This window comes from Triticum aestivum, chromosome 5A, assembly GCF_018294505.1.
Source record: "Triticum aestivum cultivar Chinese Spring chromosome 5A, IWGSC CS RefSeq v2.1, whole genome shotgun sequence".
Classification (NCBI taxonomy): Eukaryota; Viridiplantae; Streptophyta; class Magnoliopsida; order Poales; family Poaceae; genus Triticum; species Triticum aestivum.
Genome location: NC_057806.1, coordinates 393,218,054 through 393,237,875, shown reverse-complemented (window position 1 = coordinate 393,237,875; position 19,822 = coordinate 393,218,054). Strand labels below are relative to the sequence as shown.

Sequence of the window (19,822 nt, the reverse complement as noted above, 5' to 3'; positions counted from 1 at the left end):
GTTGCAGGAGTGACTCTTTCTAGCTAAATTCAAAAGTTAAAACGTGCAAAACAGATTGAGATGGGTTGTATCAAAAGCTCCAGGAGAATATCTATAACAAGGACATTTACAAAGAATCTATCCTTGTCAGGAAATCATTCCGCAGACTGAACTGAAACTAGTATTACAACAGTGAGGGGGGAAAGAAATACAGTTTCGCACTCCACTGACTAATGTGGGAGTGGCAAACGGAAATTGCGCAGAGACGCTTCATCAACACTCGGTAACTGATTACCTATCCAGACCACGGCAACGAAACGCGCAGAGATGGCTCCCGAATCCAGAGATGACATCCACCAGACCCCCATGCCCAGCAACAGCTGCCATCTGTAACGGCATGGGTAGCAAGCAAGTGAGAACAGGATTTCCAGCCCCAGATATTGGGAGATGATGCAGACCCAAGAAGTGGTCTCGACTGAGCACCAAAAGGGACATGGATACATACCCCGGACGAATGCATGGAGACGGAAAATGCCGATGGAGGAGCGCACTTTATTTGCGAAACAACAACCCCGTTGATCGTGAAACGGGAGAGCGCAGGTTCAGCGCCAACCGCTAAAATCTGAGTGGACATGGATGAAAAGGAAAAATGCCGAAACAGTTAGCATGCTATTGGAAGCAAAAGAGTTGAGATAAACCATGCATGTCACTTTATTGTTTATATTACTCAACTCCCTTTTTCACATAAATAGTCTGGTAAATCTCCAATAAAATTTAAGGTGAAAACAATGGGGTATTTCTTGGAAGAAGAATACAGACTATTTTATCTCTATTTGAAGTGTCGTCCTTATATTCTCATTTCAATTCTCTCATCCAGCAACATTGCAAACTATAATTTGCCAGCCACAGACTAAAGAGCATTAAAGACAAGTCGCCATTTTATTGCATACTTTCTGCACTTGTGTGTGCTGGATCTCGAGAGGAGATCCACTAACATTTTTTCTGACCTGCAAAGTTTGTATTATGCAACTGCTTGAGAGCTACTTGGTCTTGGTTTGGCAGTCAACCAAATCTCAAATGCTTGGAAAAGGCTACTGGTGTCTTCAGTGATAAATCTCGAAGTCTTTTGTGATAAATCATACACCAGTGGGGATTGTTGTTCGCCTTAACCATATCAGATGCATGGAAATGATTGAAGTAATTGGATATGTGGGTGTCTAGTTTGTTATAGCCATAGTGCTTGCTAAACTCACTAAAGACAAGCATATGTCTCCAGTATTATTGCCTGTCCACTTTTAAGCCAATGATGAGCCGCTTCTAATGATGGGCATTGAGTAACCTTGGAAGTTCACCATACACTGATCATTTCCTGCCGATCTATAAACTAGTGACGAGCTATTTTCTATTAATGAGCATTAGATAACCTGACCAGTTTACAAGGCATTACTATAGTGGATGTTTCTTATCCATCTTCAAACTAAATAGTATGAGTTATTTCTAACGATGAGCATCGAGCAACCTTACCATTTTTTTTTGAGGGAAGCAACCTTACCAGTTTACTGGACACTAGTTTAGTGGCCATATGTATCATGAGTTACACTGAGTCATTGACCAATTTATTGAACAAAAGGGAAGGTCCATTGACCAGTTTTACTAAACGTGTTCTCGGTTAAGTTTTGGTGTTATGGGTTTTAGTTACTGTCCTATTTATATTTTGAATCGGTGAAAAAAGGGAAGAAGTGTTCGTCTATAAAACTCATAGGTATGAGCATTATAAAAACTGCTTTATTTTGAAGTTTTATTCCAACCTAGCTAGCTAACTAAAGGTCTTACTTGGGCAGGGAGGAAACAAATGAAAATGTACAGATCAGCACTTACTTGATTTTTGTCAAACAACAGATCTTGAACAGGAGCACCACAATCTGCGTTAAAGATGCACTCATTTGAAAGAAGACTCCAAACTGATATACCACTAGAAGTACCACAAGCCTGGGAATAGTACAGCCCAAAAAAAATTAAGATACATAGCATATATCAAAAAACTTGGCTAAAACTAACAAACACTTAGTATCTATATGAGCCAGATGTGCCCAATACCAGCCAACTTTCACTCGCATCAATGGCAATGCAGCCGACCCACGAGCCCTCAAATTTCTTGTTCTGTACTGGACGTATCGTCTGCGTACACTTCCCACTTCTGCAATCTGGAGTGTCCACAAAGAGCATGAATAAGCATGATAAAAGAATAAAAGCCTACCAAAATTGAACTCATACGATAAATTTTGTTAGCATGTTGCATCAGTCTTATGGCCAGAGAAGTAAAACTAATAGGAGCAGAGATTGCTATAGCATGTTGCGTGTTTTTTCTTTGAACAAACTAGAGAGGCAGATATTGCTTTCAATACCACTAGGAACTGGAAGAGCACAGATAAGCCATATTTAAACAAAAAACAAATACAAAAACTTTCTCGAATTGAGAGGATTGCTCACCCCAGATACGGGCTGTTCCATCCTCTGATCCAGTTACCACCTAAAAAAAGCGCAAGTTTGTCCATTAATAGCTCAGGTTTTCATAAGACAATGTTACAGTACTAAAATAATGAGCTACCTGGTGGTTCGCTTCACGAACTGCGATACTATGCAAATAGTCAGTATGCCCCTTAAAGGTCATTTTACACTTGCCACTTTCCTGAGACAAGCAGACATGAGCGAAACTATTCTCAGACACCTCCTCAAGCAGTCACATAGAACATTAATACTATGGATATGGAAGCTTGTGACTTAAATGATTCTTAGGCAGAAGCATATTTCATTTTAATTAATTCAGAACTTCTATATGTCATATTTTACCTCAAGAAAATACATACCACATCCCAGCAATAAGCACATGCATCACCCGCTGCCGCAAAAAGAGATCCATCCTGTTTGAAAGAAGCGTAGTGGAGAAAATCAATATCCAACAGAACCAAATAAGGAATCAAGCATTCTACGAGAAGAATGAGAACAGACTGCACATAAGAGGCTGGTGTGCTGATTGCTTTCTTCAAACAGTGTGAAAGTAAGCAAATATGAAGTACTGACCTGTTTGCTAATTGCAATGGCATTATTTTCTGGTATTGGAGACCGTGCACCCCAAGGGCCTCTATAAATTGACAGAAACATATATGAGAAAATGGAGGGCGAGAGAACTGGTGTATTCCTCAGGAACAAACAACTGTCAGATCTGCATGTCCAATTGTTTAGTATGGAATCTTACTCATGCTGAGGGTTAACCAAGTCAAGTATTGGTTCAACATGATCCCCTGGGGAAAAATGCAATGGTAAAATATCATGAGAAAGATCAAAATAAGTGCTCTACGTATTAATAAACAACCATTATTTTTTAGGTAGCTTAGCTAGACAGATAATTTGTTTCACTCTGCACTCATAGTAATATATTTGACTCAACTCATTGACAAACTATCATCTTTTTCATCAAGCCACAGGGATAATATCGACATAAAGCATCTGAAAAGCATTTTTAGTTTCATAGAAGTGAGCACAACTATCAAGCACTTTTACAACTGTTGATTTAGATTTCATTCATGCTCTAAATTAGTAAGGTTATATAAGATTTCATTCATTTATACTTCTTTATTCAACTGCTGTAAATCAACTATAGTATATAAGATGAGACTGAGAATATGCACAAGAAGCTGAATGTGCAAGATTGACATCTTTGCTAGTAAAAAAAATGTAGCTTTCTCTTCTTACTGAAAGTACATCTATGTAAGAACAGCTAGTTAAGCCCAATTCCAACTAATCTAGCAAACCAAGCCACGAACGAGAGCTCTTGTACATTACCTTGCAGAGAGAGTGGCAGAAGGCAGCTCTGCATCTCGTGCCATCTCCAACCCCGAATGTGGCCGTCATCCCCGCAGCTGTCACGAGCAATGGATCACATTGTAAATTTTCCTTCTTGAGAACACTCTTGGCCGACAATCCCACGGCATCAAAAGAGAGGAATTGGTGAGAAAGAAGAAGCATTTACCTGAAGAGCAGCGGCTGAATCGGATCATTGTAGAACTTGGCGTCGTAAACGGGGCCGCTGTGCGCTTGGACGATAGAGACGGGGTCGACCAGCGCGGCGGCAGCCGGCTGAATCAAATCAAGGGGAACGGGGCGTTTGTATCAAACACGGAATAGAGCAGGGATGGGGGAAGAAGGGGGAGGGGGGAAGCGAAACCTGGGGGGCGGCGTGGGCGGAGGCGGAGGAGGATATGCAGGAGGACAGCGAGAAGGAGGCGAGGGAGCCGTCGCTGGAGGCGGCGGCGAGGAGGACGTCCGGGTCGGCTTCGTCGCGCTGGTCGTAGAAGACGGCGCGGAAGAGGGTGCGGCAGGAGAGGTCGCGCTCCCGCAGGATGCCCCGCCGGTACGCCGCCTCGTCCCACTCGCGCGCGTCGAGCCCTGGCTGCGCCGTCGCCGCCGCCGCCGCCATCTCCTCGCGATTCTTCGCTGCTGCTGCTTCTGCGTCCGGCAGTGAGGTACAGGGGGGCACAGGTCCGGAAAACAGCGACTGGGCCTTGGATAAGCGTGCGGTGGGCTGGGCTGGGCCGGGCCTCGCATATATATGTGTTTTTTTCGAATTTAGAGGCAAACTGTCGAGAAGAGTTTGCAAGTTCAAAAAGTGAATTCTAGGAGAGTTTGCCTTTTTGTATATGATCTCTTCATATATATATATAATTACTATGCACGGGGAATGAATCTTTGGTCTTTGATTTATTTGTGCTTATGAAGATTTTGACATGGATCAAACATCAGCAACGTTTAACCCGCAAAAAAAAAACATCAGCAACGTCCATATAAAAATTTACCTTGTTCATATTTTTCAAATCCTCTTACTAAATTAGGTGGTTTATATAGAAAATTTAGAGACCTATCAGTTGAGAATAGGCTTATAACTTTTGTCTCGAGTTAAATGCTGCACAAAAGTTACCGAGTTTTAGGAAAAAAATATTCACAACTACTACAATATCAAATCTATATAATATAATGTGTCTAGGGCACATCTAGATGTGCTCTAATTATTGCACATCTAAGTGAGTGAATCAAGCATAAAGAGAAAAAGAAAAAAGAAAAAGAAAATATTCATACGAATCTCAATGTAAGATCGATGACATATGACTTAGATGTGCAATACTTATGGCACATCTAGATGTGCTTTAGCAAAATTGTATAAAAATATATCTTATTGTGTATTTAGTGTTACTAATCTTGTATTGTGGTTGTTTAAAGTTTTTTCTATAATTTTGGTCAAATTTTGTACCGTTTGAATTGAGAGAAAAAATTATAGATCTTCTTTTAGGAGACGGAGACACAAGCCTACTTGTTTTTAGGATTATGATACAATATTTGATTTCTTTTTAAGAAATTGCAAGAACAACATATCGATGCTTGCTAAGAGTCTAAGACCAGATGACCAAATCACCATATTAGTCTCGCTATCAGCAGGGTCATCACCTCCTGCTAAGAGAATACTTTGCATCCAACCAATTGTTTTTTAGGATTATCTTACGGATTATCTAACTGAAGTCTTGCACTGAAAATTTGACTTAGCTAAAAGAGAGTATCTGAGCAATTGCAAATATAGGGTATATTGATATTCTCGGTACCGCATGCCATACACTCAGTTTGATGGAATTGCTTATCCTTAGAAGATCTTCCATAGTTTCACACATAACTTTTTTTTTGTTTCACCCGGTCAATAACAACATAAGGACCCGCACAGAAAAAAAATAACATAAAGGGTTTTGGGGGATTGTGATGTTTGCGGATTTATCTCATGCAGGCAGCTTAATTTGTATGCTTGCAGACATATTTTTTTTAAGGAATCATTTGCACTGCACTTTATATTAAATTATTTTGGCTCAAATATCTTGGAGATACTATGTTTTCTCTATTATTGGATCAATCACTATTTGGTGCAAATTCATGCAACAATCAACCCTATAGAATACAGGGAAGCATGCCAATGCAATTTGGTCTTTATTCTATGATTGCACAGTAAGAATCTGGCAGATCAAAGAGGCTGAAACAATTTCATAGAAAAGACTATTTTGTATGATTTCACTCATAAGTTCCTGAACAATTTCTAGAGTTGCAAAGGAAGTCCTGTGCATGACTAGGCTTCAGAAAAATAGGCAACCAAATAGTATGAGTTATTTGTATGATTTCACAGGCAACCTAGAAATAGGCTTCAGAACAATCCTCCTATTCAGCAAAATAACCAGGCTTCAGAAAAATAGGCAACCTAGAAATAGTAAAAAAACATTACTACAAATTACCTAGAAGAGATTTGTGCAAAAGAAAGAAGAAGAGAGAAACACTTGAACTTTGCGTATGCTTCGTTCAGTTTGCAGACTTTCAGAGGACTTGTTGCTCCCTGAGACCACGAGACACGTCAGGCATGAACTGTCTATCTTCGAGTGGGCAACAGTACCACCGTATATGCTGGTAGTGTCCTCTTTCCTTTTCTTTTGCCTGTCCATCATGGTGCCAGCTTCTCGCCCCTTCCCTCAACCCTGATCCTACATGGTGTCTGCATCAGAGGGATTGGAGCAAACGGCAGGTTGCTGCTGCGTCGCGCAATGAATGTTTCCTCCTCCGAGGACAATCTCCCTCCCCCCTTCCACCATCACCACCTGCAACAGGCAGCAAATCACATCACATGGATGAACTCATGATACAAAAAGAGAGGTGTACAAAGGTATAATCCGCACCATTGAGATTGACTGTATTCATGTTATATATAGAGAGAGACATAAGAAAAATCTCCTTCGAGTAAGATACAGATGGACCTATGCATAATATGCACATGTTAACAAGACTCCAATGTTAGCAATTTGAGTAGATTTCCAATAGACAAACTTCGCAGTGCTACTGACTATCCACATTCGGCCCGAAGAAATCTTAAACACCCATTACTGATAGTATAAGTACAAGGCTCCAGACGAATAGGAGGATGGTACGAGAAAAATCTCTGGCACCGATTAAGTTTCTAGCTAATGTGTGGCTGGAGATATTACCTCGTGTGTGGGAAACACTTTCTCCAAAACTTTGCGTGCTTCTTCATCCCACTTGTCACCAAAGGCTGGTGCTACAACCCCACCATTGGCGATGTAGAAGTTCACATACGACCCAGCTAGCCTCTGCTGCCCTAATGCCACCTGCAACCATCATACATTGTCACCACACAAGAACCAGTGAGATATCGCGAGCTCCTAAGGAGTACTCACTGAAACTATCTGTTTTGTCCAACAAATACCGGCAAAGCTGAAATTCATGTAAATTTGCTTAAGTTGTAAAGGAATTTAACATCGGGTGAACTAGGGTAAGACTGCAAAGCAAAACTTAAAAATATATGTATCAAATACCCTTACCAAGCCTAGAAATGGTTGTGCTTCTTCTTCAGTCATGTACAGTGGCCCAGGGACATGAATCTTGATAATATCTAACTTCCGGCCCTTGGCATCAGTGGTATTGGACAGAACATCGAATGCGGCAGCTGAATGTTCATGCTGAGGATCAGATTTGTCATCGATCCATGATAAGAGGACAGTGGATGGTCCCGCAAAGCAGCATATGTTGTCAACATGCCCACTGATCACTTCATCCCCTGCAGAGTCAGAGGCTCAGTAGCAAGTCGGTAGCAATGTAAGCACCAAAATGATACTCCCTCTGTAAGAAAGTATAAGACGTTTTTTGGATTAGTTGGCTACAAAAAACCGTCCTACATTTTGTTACAGAGGTTGTAATTTAAGTAAATGGTACAGAAGAAAAAAATCACTTTATACACTACGAATATGGGGTGTTTTTGACTTTTAATAACATACCGAAAAGCCCTTTGGGTAACCATATGACCTTCGACACACCAAGATGAGTCTTCAGCTGGTTCTCTATCTCATCCTTACTCATATGGGGATTTCTGTTTCCATGGCATAAACACTGCTCAGTGGTGATACATGTTCCTGTGTAGAGGGGAAGGTGCCTTTGATTTATGCAATAGGATGCAAATATTAGAGAGCTCTACAAAATCTAAATCTGAGAATCAGTAGGATAAAAATTTCAAATATAAGAGAGCTCTACTAAATCCAAATTATAAGGATAAAAATTTCTAATAGCATAGGATGCAAGAATGCAGTACAGCACTTCTGCGACAAATAAAGTGGGGGAAATAGAATGGCCAGCACTTCTAATCTTTCAGAGAGCAGAAAGTGTTTTCGAAACATGGAAGAAGTTAAGTGGGTTGATCATCTCCATGCTACCTTCTCCGTCGACATGAATGCTTCCACCTTCAAGAACAAAATTGGTTTCAAACCTAGGAATCCTCTCCAATTCCAAAACCTACAAATAAAAAATAATAGTAAGCACTACCCAGAACTCAAATATTAAACAAGACAAACTAGAGTGATTAGTTGCCAAAAAATATTAAATGCTTGTGATTTGGGATTTAGTAAAAAATTACCTTCCTGGCAACAAGGTTGTCTTGAGTTATATGTTCTTCATGTCCTGTGGATCCAAACAAGAAGTGTTTGTTGAATTCAATACATGTTACCCATTAGCTGCCCAGAGCTCCAGAATTAGGTTGCAGTAACATGTAAATTGAAGCTCTAAGTGAAAAACTTTGGCATTTGAATGCACCGAAAGCATGTGTCAACTATATTCTCACATAAAAGAAAACTGTGGTAGCAGAAAAAAATGCACGGTAATATCCAAAAAGTAAGACTATAAGCCACATATTGCAACTTTACGGGTACATTAAGAACTGTGCAAATATAATGATAAAAATAAAAGTACGGTAGTTCAAAACAATGGCAGGATATACCTTTTCTCCTATTGAGCTGATGATCTTCTGGCCCAAATAAATCATTATAACCTTGATAACAGCACAAATTAGATGTTGGTACATATTTCTTGATATCACAGACTGTGAAGATGGAGGTAGTACCTCCATATGCATTGTACTGCCAATCCACCCCTGCAATTTCTCTCCTCGATCTTGCGTCGCCTTCACGCACAACAAACTGATGATAGAACAAATAGTGGGTCAACAAAGCCATTTCCAGCGAGTACAGCGATTTCCTCCATAAAACAGAGAGGGGAAATCTTACACTGGGGCCCAAATCACGCAACCAAACAAGATAGGCGCTCATCTCTACCACTCTAACGTTGGATTTATGTTCCATCAAATGGGCTACCCTCGCGTACTCCACGGGTGCAAAAAATAGAACAAAGGTAAACTTCTAGGGTGAAACCAACAAAAATTGAAGCCGATGATATTCGTATCCTGAATCTCTGACAAATGATCCCAAAAAAAAAAAGGAATCTCTGATGGATGAGTCTGCATACCTGGGCAGCGTTACAGCATACAGTGACAGGCTCAAACCTTGAGATTACATCTACAACATTTGCAAAGGCTTTTTGAGCAGGGGCAGCCGCATCTCTCCAAAATCCTTGAGCATCCTGGCATATAGCAGTACAAATATGTGAGCCTCCAGTGCAAATCCTTAACTGTCAGGCCATGCGAGAAATGTGGCAAGCATTTCTTCGGAAGAGCACAAAGGCAAACTACCACGCAATTCCACACAGGCTAAAATCAGTAGTAACATCAACATGAAGGTGAACAAATCATACTAAAAAGATGAATTACTACCACATAATTAACTACGTCCAATGTAGTCAACCATTGGTCCACTATATCTCACTAGAAGAAATTTGTTTATAAAAACTACCAACATTGTGCAGTATGGTCCGCAATCACCAATTCACCATAACAACGGTACATTTCCGAAATGTAAAGACCGCAAATCGGCAAATGAATGAAATTTTGTGAAATTTTCATCATCTAGCTAGGGTTCCGTGTTGGCCTCCTTCTTGTAAATGTTTACAGAAGTAAATAAAACTTCAAGAAAGAGCAACCAGGTCTCTCAAGAGTCAAGACTCAAGAGCACCTCAGTACTGACCGGCCACCCAATCCAGCACTGGTCGTGCGGCTCCCACTCAGCCGGCATCCGGAAGCCGAGCGCCGCCGGGGTTCCATCAAGAACCTTCCTCTTCGCCCCTGCCTTGGACGCCGCGACGGTGGCGGCGGCGGCGGCTCGGTAGCCTCGCCGGAGAAGCCGGAGCTGGGTGGGCATCGATTCTCAGCTTTGCTTTTTTTTTTGAGACAATCTCAGCTTTGCTTCCTGCGCTCAAATTGGTCAGGGTGGACATCATCATTTTTTTTAAGGGTAAACTTTGTTTTTGCCACTCTAGTTTTTGTCAACTTTACTTGAGTCACTTTAAAATTTGACATTTCACTTTTGCCACTCTAAAATTTTGACAATATATCACTTTTGCCGTTCCGTGGCAAAATCAAAAAATTTAGAGTGGCAATTGTGATACATGTCAAAAGCAAAGAGTGGCAAAAGTAAAATGAAAAATCATCGTTTTTACCATGGAATGGCAGTTGTGATGTATAATGTATTGTCAAAAGTTAAGAGTGGCAAAAGTAAGATGTCAAATTCTAGAGTGGCATAAGTGGGTCCAGGTTCATTGATTACCAATCGTCCCCTCGCGTCGTCCCCGCGGGCGACCCGAGGGAAAACCCTAGCCGCCGCCCCTCGCACTTCCCTCCGCCCCTCTCCCTCCTTGCCGCCGTCCGCAACGCCGCCGGGCGAAGCCTGGCCGGCTGGGCGGCGGCGGGGCTCCTTTCCCATCCATCTCGTTCTGGCTGGCGCGGGACAGTGGGGACGAGGGGAGCGCCGGGCTAACGTGGGGTTCGGCGGCGCGGCGGCGGGTCTCCCGGCGATGTCGATGGTGGTCTGCGAGTTGCGAGGTGGTGGCTGCGTTGGTACTGCCCGGTGGTCGCGGGTGTCGCCGGATCTGGATCGGATCCATCTGGATCCTGGCTTCGGACTCCGTCGGCCGCCGCGGGGTGAGGTTGGTCGCCACTGGCAACGTCGGACTGCTGGTTTTGGCGTCTGGAGATCTACAACGGGGTCTTCTCGATCCTCCTTTCCGGTGGGTCGAGCACCATGGATCTTCCATCTTCGCAAGGTTTTGGATCGTGGCTTGTCGCTGGATCCGGAGCAGGCGGAGGATTGGTGGCATAGGATGGGGACCGGAGGAAACTTTGGTCGGCTAGGCCGGCCCGGCATCGGCGACGTCGCTCAACGCCGCTATCCTCTGTGGAGGCGAAGCCGAGGTCTCTCCTATCCACCTCCGAACATATCCCGGACGAAAGTCCAAAATTCATTCTGGATTGGGCGGCGACGGCGACCTGCACGTCGTATCCTCCATGGAGGCGCCGTCTTGGGAGGACCAGCTGTTCGGGGGAGAGATGATGTGGATGGTGGGCTCCGAGTACCTCCAGCAGTGGCGACGGGGCGGAGGTTGCCTGGTGGTGCGGCGTTGTATCTTCCGCGTCGATGACGATGATTTTGGCGGCATGGTCCGGCTGCATATCGTTCATGGATGCGGCTGGATGGACGAGCGCAGGGCGGTGGAGCTGTCTGGTGCCATGGTGGCGTCGACGGCAGCGAGACCGGGCAAGGTGTATGCAGCAGTATAGCTCTGAAGATGGATTGGTGGCAGGTGGCTGTGGCGGCCTCATACCTGGCGGGTGGCCGGGTTGAGGAGCATGCCGGACTGGTGGGTGCCCATACCCGGCAGGCGTCCAGGTTGGGACCTCAGGTCTTAGATGTTAGGTTTGGCTGCGAGGTCTGTTTGGTATTAGGCCCAGACCATCAGCGCCCCTTCATCAGTTAGATAGGAGTAGCGACAGAGGTTGCGAAGATGGTGGCTTTGGTCTTACTGTTGTACGACTTTGTAAGATTTTGTGCTAATAATTAATAAAGTGGCCGTATGCATCGACCAGATGCAGAGGCCGGGGGTTCTCCTCCTTTTCGAAAAAAGAAAAAAAAAGTGGCATAAGCAAAGTTGGCAAAAACAAAGTTTTCCCTTTTTTAGGGTAAAAGCCTTTTATTATTCAAAATCCACAAGGTATGGGATACAAATCTGGTCATGTGGCTGGTCAAGCCCCACATGACGCCCTAAAAATAAAGACAAAGTATATTTAGCTAACTTGTGGGCTTCAACATTAGCCTCACGCCTTTCAAAATGGACATCATCAACGTGACACAAAACCTGGCCAAATGGCCTGGCCCGACTATAAAAGGGTCTGGGTAGGCCGTGCCGTGTCGGGCAAAGGCCTGACCATGCAGGTCAGCCCGACACGGCACCGCTGAGGGCCAGCCCCGAGAGAGTAAGTTGACGAGCGCTCCTTCGGGAGCCTCGTAACTATCAGTGTCACTTGGCGCGCTCTCAGCCGCCCGTCACGTGTCGCACTCTCGGCGCTTTCTTCAGATTTTGTTTTTATTTTTATTTTTCTGCACATGTTTTTGTTTTATTAAACATTTTTTCTTTTTTCGATGTTTCGGTTTTTTATCGGTCTTCCTTAGCTTCAGGTCAAAAAAATTGCGTAAAAAAAGCGTGTTTTCTTTTTTTTTCTTTCACGAGAGTCACGGTTTTGCTTCCGCGAAAGGCACGGTTATGCTTTCGCAAGAGTCACGGTTGTACCTCTCAAAAACGGAAAAAAATATTGTTTTTTTCTTCCGTGAGAGGTGCGGTTTTGATTCCGCGAGAATCACGATTATGCTTTCACGAGAGTCATGGCCGTGCCTTTCGGAAACGAAAAAACCACGTTTTCTGTTTTTTCTTTCACGAGAGGCGGGGTTTTGATTCTGCGAGAGTCACGGTTGTGCTTTCGCGAGAGTCATGGTCGTGTCTCTCAGAAACGAAAAAACACATTTTCTGTTTTTTCTTTCACGAGAGGCAGGGTTTTGCTTCCGCAAGAGGTACGGTTGTGCTTTCGCGAGAGTCACGCCCGTGCCTCTCGAAAACGGAAAAAATGTGTTTTCTGTTCTTTTTTCTTCCACGAGATGCACGATTTTGCTTCTGCGAGAGGCACGGTTGTGCTTTCGCGAGAGGCACGGCCGTGTCTCTCGAAAACGAAAAAAACGCATTTTTTTTCTTTCGCGAGAGACACGATTTTGCTTCCGTGAGAGGCATGGTTGTGCTTTCGCAAGAGGTCACGATCGTGCCTCTCGAAAACAGAAAAAAACGTGTTTTTTTGTTTTTTTCCTTCAGCAAGAGGCACGGTTTTACTTCCGCGAGAGGCACGGTTGTACTTTTGCGAGAGGCACGGACGTGCCTCTTTCGAAAATGAAAAAAAACATACTCCTAGGTTGGTTTTTTCGTACGATTTTTTTCGTGAAAAAAGTTCATCAAAACCTATCAACATAGGATCTAGTTTTGAATATCTCGACACGAGGAATTCAACGATGAAAACGGTTCAAGATTTGGACGCATGGTTTAAGAGATAAAACATTTTGAATAAACGAATCTACGAAAAAATGGAAAACTCCCTGGTTGCGACAAGTGGCGTACATGCAGCACACCACTTATCGCAACCTGGGGAGGTGGGAGTGATCTTTGTAACGAGTACTCCTCAACTAGTGATTTCAGCAACTAATAATATTGAAAGGTCCTCTTCAAAGATTACTTTAGGTGGACTGAACATGCGCCACCGTCGCGTGTCGCGTTTTGGGTGTCTTCTCGGGATTTTCTTTTTTCTTCCTGTGTGTTCGGGTTTTAGATGGTTTTTTTGGTTTTTGCCCCGTCCCCCTAGGTTTTAGACAAAACAAAAATTAAAAAAAAATTACATGAAAAAGTGAATTTTCTTTCGTGAAAGGGACAGAGTTGCTTCTTGTTGAGGCACAAATTTACTTCCGCGAGAGACACACAACTGTGTCTCTCGAAAAAGGAAAAAAACATGTTTTTTTCTTTCATGATAGGCACAAATTTTCTTCTCATAGAGACACAGGTTTGCTTCGCGAGAGACACAATAGTGACTCTCGAAAAAGAAAAAAAAAGAAAAAAACTTTTGCGAGAAACACATATTTGCTTCTCGTGAAAGGCATAGTTTGCTTCATTGTTCCTCTCAGAAAAGGAAACAAAAAAAGACTGTTTGATCGCTACCCCACCAGCTCCCCTTCGATCGATCGTTGTCAATGCTTACAACGATTTTTATTTACAAACCAGCTTACTAATTTTTCTATCTCTCCTGATTTTATGCCGGTTAGTCTAGGCGGGAAGAAAAAGGAAATAAAGTGCTTAAAAGAGGACTTGAACCCATATCTAATAAGTAGCTACTAAACCCAATAACCAACTCAACCACTTTTACATGTTGTCACAAAAATATCAAAAAGAAACTCATAGTCATGGGGGAATCTGAATCCTTCTTCCTTCTACAATGTCAACAAAAAGGTTAATTTCAACATTGATAACGTTGGCATGAGCAACATGATAAAAACTATGGCATGTGTATCCTTGTAACTTCAACATTAGCACACTGGTAACAAAAAATGGCATGATAAAGCTGGTAACTATATCGTAAGAAGGCTAGTAACTACATCATAAGAAGCACGGTAACTTTAACATGTGCAACATGGTAAGTTTGCTCAAAAGTTACCAGGGGATATATTTGAACTACTCCCCCTCTCCCAGGTGAAATTTATTATGGTGTTTGATCGTAGGTTATTAGGAGTATGGTTTTGTGGATATAGTCTGAGACGTATCAGCATCCCTTGTTTAATCCCTACTCGTCCTTGAGTAGATAGATGATAAAAATATTTGTTTGGTTGTGAATGACACTAGCATGAATTCTAATCAATTCGATGTAATTGCGTATGATCTTAAATGATGGTGATACAAAGCAATTGTCTATAGTTGATATAAAGCAAATAATATCAAAATATGCAAGTAAAATCATTATTGCTTTTCATGGATCAGAACTTTCACGTCACACTCATCAACACTATAAGGTTTAGAATGAATGTCAATTGTATCATGAAACGTGATGCTCAAGGTTGTATCGTATCAAACGTTTTATTATAACATGACCCAGAGCACCGGTCAAGTAACTAATCACATGACTCCCTTTTCAACTACATAGTACCCACACGATGTTCGAACACGAGCTTTGATATTTACACTTATCAAATGGACAAATAGGATAATGATGAGGTTTAATAAGAAGTTGAAAATAAATAAAGTCGCGTACCAACATGTCTAATCATCAGGCAATGGAGACGCCTTATAATCGATATTGGTGCAAGGAGTAGGAATTAATTGCCATGCAACGGACACACTAGATCTATGAGTGTATGAAAGCTCTCCTAATGGACTAGTGGGGTGTGCATCCAACTCACTTGCTCATAGAGACATAGAGCATTTGAAGATGCTCCTCATAGGAATATGCAAGCAAAGTTCTATTATGTGGAAAATCCCCAACTAGTATAGAAACATAAAGCATATGGAAACTCTCTATATGATAAATCAATGTGCTACATTATGAAACACATATGTATGCAAAGAAGTATAGTAGTGTGCCCCCTCTCTCTTATATTCCCTTCTCCTTTTATTGGTGGCTAATAGGTCTCAACTGTATCTATAATTTTTTATTGTTTCATATTATTATATTATCACTTTTATATACTTTTTGTAGCAATTTATATTATTTTTGGGACTAACCAGTTAATTTTGTGCCCAGTGAAAGTTTTTGTTTTGTGCTTGGTTTTGGTTTCGCAGGAAATCCATATGTAGGAAGGTCAAAACATGACGCAAATTTTTGACGATTTTCTGGACCAGAAGAAACCCTAGAAGCTTCAGGGAAGGAGAAGACGACCACCAGGGGCCCACATGGCTAGGTGGCACGCCGTATTTAGAAGAATTTTATCACCGCCACCAGTTCCTGTTTCATGAAGATCCAATCTGGAGGCCTGTTCCGGGGCTCTGCCAGAGGGGGAAGCAATTGCCGAAGCCTTCTTCATCGACCCATGTTGCCTCCATGATGATGTGTGAATAGTTCCATCAGGACCTTAGGGTCCATAGTAGTAGCTAGATGGCTCTTCTCTTTTTGGATCTTCAATACCATGTTCCCGTGAGCTTCTCACATGATCGGGATCAATTCAATGTAAGCAGTGGTGTGTTTGTTGGGACATGGTAAATTGTCACTTTATGATTAGATTATTCATTGGAATCAATTGAATTTGTTGAGGTTTTATTTGTTTTATAATTAAACAGCTTTGCATGCTCTTTGATCTATCTATCTTCTTTGGCCAAGTTCGATGGGTTTTTCTTCAGAGGGAGTGGTGTTTTGTAGTGGGTTCAATCTTGCGGTGCTCTAACCCAATGACAATAAGGGCCAAGTCACGTGATTTATTATTGCCACTAAGGGTAAAACGGCGGGGTTTTGTCATATTGATTGGCTTCTTCATGTCTACATTATGTCATCTTTCTTATTGTGATACTCTGTTTCTTGCAAACTTAATACCTTAAGATGCATGCTGGATAGTGGTTTTGGGTGGAGTATTAGTTGTAGATGCAGTTGGATCAACAGTCTATTTATCACGGATGTAATGCTTATATGATATTATATCATGAATGAGCATATTCATAAATATTGCAATCTGGTCAATTTCCCAACTGTAATTTATGTACCATGTCATTCGCCTATTTTCGAGATAGATGTCACTAGTGAACCTATGCCCCCCTAGATCTAAGATCCATTATCGAATTCTTCTACACAATTGCTACCTTCTATTTGTCGTGACCTTGCTACTATCTATCTCTATCACTTGTGTTTTACCTTGTAACTAGCAAGACAAGGGGCTTGACAACCCTCTTGCCATGTTGGGGACAAGCTTGTTTGTGTCGTGTGTGTCGATGTTGTTGACTTGTTTAGCTTGGAAGTTCCTACTAGATTGATAACCTTGGTTCTCTAACTGAGGGAAATATTTGTTGTTTGCTGCTTCAGCCTTCTCTTGGGGGAATCCCATCATCTTGCGAGAGTAAGCAGTGGCCTTCGTGGCTCTTTTCTTTTTTTGTCCCTTTTGGCTTTTTTGTTCCTCACAAGGTAGGGGCAACACTCTTAACATGATGACCAGTACAATAGTTGTACTCATAACTCAATTGATAATAAACATGATGTAAAAACATCTACTGAATTACTCTGGCAGTGTACTAGTATATGTGGTGATCTAGCATAGCAAAGACATATAAAAAATAGACAAGTCATGTAAATATCATCCTGGCTATCTTACAATCATGCTGTGATGATAATAAATATCTATAATCATGTAATGGATAATGATGGAAGTTGCATGACAATATATATTGGAATAACTATGGAAATTCTATAATAGGTAGGTATGGTGGCTATTTTGAGAAAGGATATGTGGTTTATGTGTGGGAGAACAAGAGAAAGTTCTCTCACAAGTGGTGGATGTATCAGCGAAGGATGCACCAAAACAAAATATGGATAGGTGAAGATCGCAACTCATATTCAAACACTCTACTAGTACGTCATAGTCTACATGAAGATTATCGTGAAACCAGTTACTGCTAGGGGAAGAGTTTGGTGGAGCCGAGGCCTCATTGTGCATCCCGATCCATTCTACATGAGCAGTTACTTACAAAATTCTTCAACTTAAACCCCTTACGATATTCAAATTAATTCATATAATATTATACCTCCAAGCATACTTCATTATTTTAATCACCAACATATTAACCAATGCCAACTACCAATTACTATTCAACTCTTAAAGCAAATACTCCCTCCATCCGAAAATACTTGTCATCAAAATGGATAAAAAGGGATGTATCTAGAACTAACATACATCTAGATACACCCCCCTTTATTCCTTTTGATGACTAGTATTTCTGGACGGAGGGAGTATAAGTGAAGCAAGAGAGTTCTAATCGTTTCTAATAGGACCACCACCATGCTCTAACAATATAAGTTAAGCAAAAGAGCAAATTGTATAAACAAGGACTTGGTAGCTCTCTCTAAATATGTATACCAGGATATGGTGATTGATTATGATCACACACAAAATAAAAAGGGAATAAAATGAAAACAAAAGATGCTCTAAGTATCACACATATCATCTGAACAAATAAAAACATAGGTCCAACTGAGATTAGTTGATAGTTGTTGATAAAGAAAGGTGGGATGCCTAACAGGGCACCCCAAGTTTAGATACTTGAGACTTCTTGAAATATTACCTTGGGGTGCCTTGGGAATCCCCAAGCTTGAGCTCTTGTGTCTCCTTAATTCCTCTCATATCACAGTCTCCCCTGGATCTTAAAAGTTAAAACTTCATTCACAAAAACTTGACAAAAACATGTAAGATAGGTTAGTACAAAATAAATTCAACATATTAACATTCTCTATTGTAACAAATCATCAAGTTAAAATTTAACATTGAACATTAAATGTCTACACATTTCTAATATTTCCATTCCCGCATAAAATATTAAAGAAATAATGCAACTATAACAACAATCTGTCAAAATATAATAGTCTGTAATGGACGAATAAATTTCCATCCTTCTGTAACTCCAAAAATTCTGAAATATTACCACATAACATTGAACTTATAATTTCTTACTATGTGAACATTTCAAGATTTTATCACGTTCTGACTATTTAGGAATATTTAAACAGCAACAGAAAAGTATCTGTTTTCAAACAACAACTCATAAATTTATGAACCGGGCATGGTGAAGGCTAAACTTGGCACTTTATTAAAAGCAAAGATACAAAATATGATTACTAAAGTATCATTAATCATCCCGGCAAAAAAGTATCATTAATCATGTAGACACAAAAAATGAGATAATAGATCAGAAACCAACTAGCTACTACCATGGACCCATATACCAAAGAAAACTAATGTGAAGCCCATATCCGCCCGACAAATGCACCGGATATGAGGAGTGCTAAGAAAATACGTTTGAGATGGGTTTGAGGGGTTCGGTTGGGTGGCGTGATCCAAGTGGTGTTCGACATGCCTGCCCACATGTTTAGGGAGGAAGTAGGGACTCCAGTTGTAGAAGCTCTAAGCACTATTAAAGATTCTCTCGTTGCTTGCCTTAAGGACATATTCAGGTCGGTTTAGAAGATACTCCATTCACTACTATAAGATATTCTGAATATTTCAATATGAACTATATATAGACTAAAATTAGTGAACAAACACACCAAAACGTGCCTACATACATCATATTTAGAAAAAAGTTACAACATCTTATAATAGTGAACAGAGGGAGTACATACTAAAATGCCCTAAGAAGATGCCATTGTTGCCTGCCATAAAGGCACATGTTAGGGTCAGCTCGGGGGATGCTTACTATGGAAGCCCTAGGGCAAGTCCGGTAGTTATCCCAAAATTACTCTCTTATATATGAAAGCAAGGGACTTCCTAAAACAATTAACCTCTAATTTTGTTCAATTCCAACAAGTCTCCTAAATCATATTTCCTATTTAATATTTTAAAATATCACTTAACTACCATTTAAAACCGTTATAAGTTGATCCTCTACCCAACCTTCATTGATGCCTCTCTGGCCACCATTCCCTGCACCTTGGGCGATGCCACGACAACACTGAACCACCAACGAGGATGGCGCTGACTCTCACTCTCTCTCTCTCTCTCTCCCTCTCTCTCTCTCTCTCTAGATCATACTATCGGTTTTAGTGAAAAAAAGGTAAGGAAACAAGCCATAGTGACTGCTACTTCTTGAGCTTGCGTTGGTTTTTCCCTTGAAGTGGAAAGGGTGATGCAGCAAAATAGAGATAAGTATTTCCCTCAGTTATAGAACCAAGGTATCAATCCAGTATGAGGTACAAGCAAGTCCCCAATCTATGCACCTGCACAAACAATCAAACACTTGCACCAACGTGATAAAGGGGTTG

The 19,822-nt window shown here is 41.4% G+C and overlaps 2 protein-coding genes across 5 annotated transcripts; both read right to left on the bottom strand.

The window, feature by feature from the left end:
• Positions 1-55: 55 nt before the first annotated feature.
• LOC123103569 (THO complex subunit 6) lies at positions 56-4,519 on the bottom strand. Its single transcript, XM_044525199.1, has 12 exons — positions 4,205-4,519; positions 4,010-4,116; positions 3,823-3,899; positions 3,236-3,281; positions 3,061-3,121; positions 2,847-2,900; positions 2,588-2,668; positions 2,470-2,509; positions 2,077-2,183; positions 1,858-1,968; positions 485-601; positions 56-366 (listed from the first exon to the last, which is right to left on the bottom strand). The coding sequence occupies exons 1-12, from the start codon at positions 4,454-4,456 to the stop codon at positions 271-273; spliced, it is 1,149 nt and encodes a 382-aa protein (XP_044381134.1). The 5' UTR covers positions 4,457-4,519; the 3' UTR covers positions 56-270.
• A 1,536-nt stretch (positions 4,520-6,055) lies between these two features.
• On the bottom strand, positions 6,056-10,209 carry LOC123103563 (agmatine deiminase). Of its 4 annotated transcripts, none has more exons than XM_044525181.1 (11): positions 9,981-10,209; positions 9,367-9,480; positions 9,129-9,224; positions 8,966-9,041; positions 8,843-8,893; positions 8,483-8,526; positions 8,283-8,361; positions 7,851-7,985; positions 7,398-7,633; positions 7,044-7,184; positions 6,056-6,659 (listed from the first exon to the last, which is right to left on the bottom strand). In XM_044525181.1, the coding sequence occupies exons 1-11, from the start codon at positions 10,152-10,154 to the stop codon at positions 6,546-6,548; spliced, it is 1,260 nt and encodes a 419-aa protein (XP_044381116.1). In that variant the 5' UTR covers positions 10,155-10,209; the 3' UTR covers positions 6,056-6,545. The 4 variants fall into 4 exon arrangements, with proteins under 4 accessions (XP_044381116.1, XP_044381115.1, XP_044381119.1 ...); XM_044525180.1 differs by having other exon boundaries at positions 9,969-10,199; XM_044525184.1 differs by lacking the exon at positions 9,129-9,224.
• Positions 10,210-19,822: the final 9,613 nt, after the last annotated feature.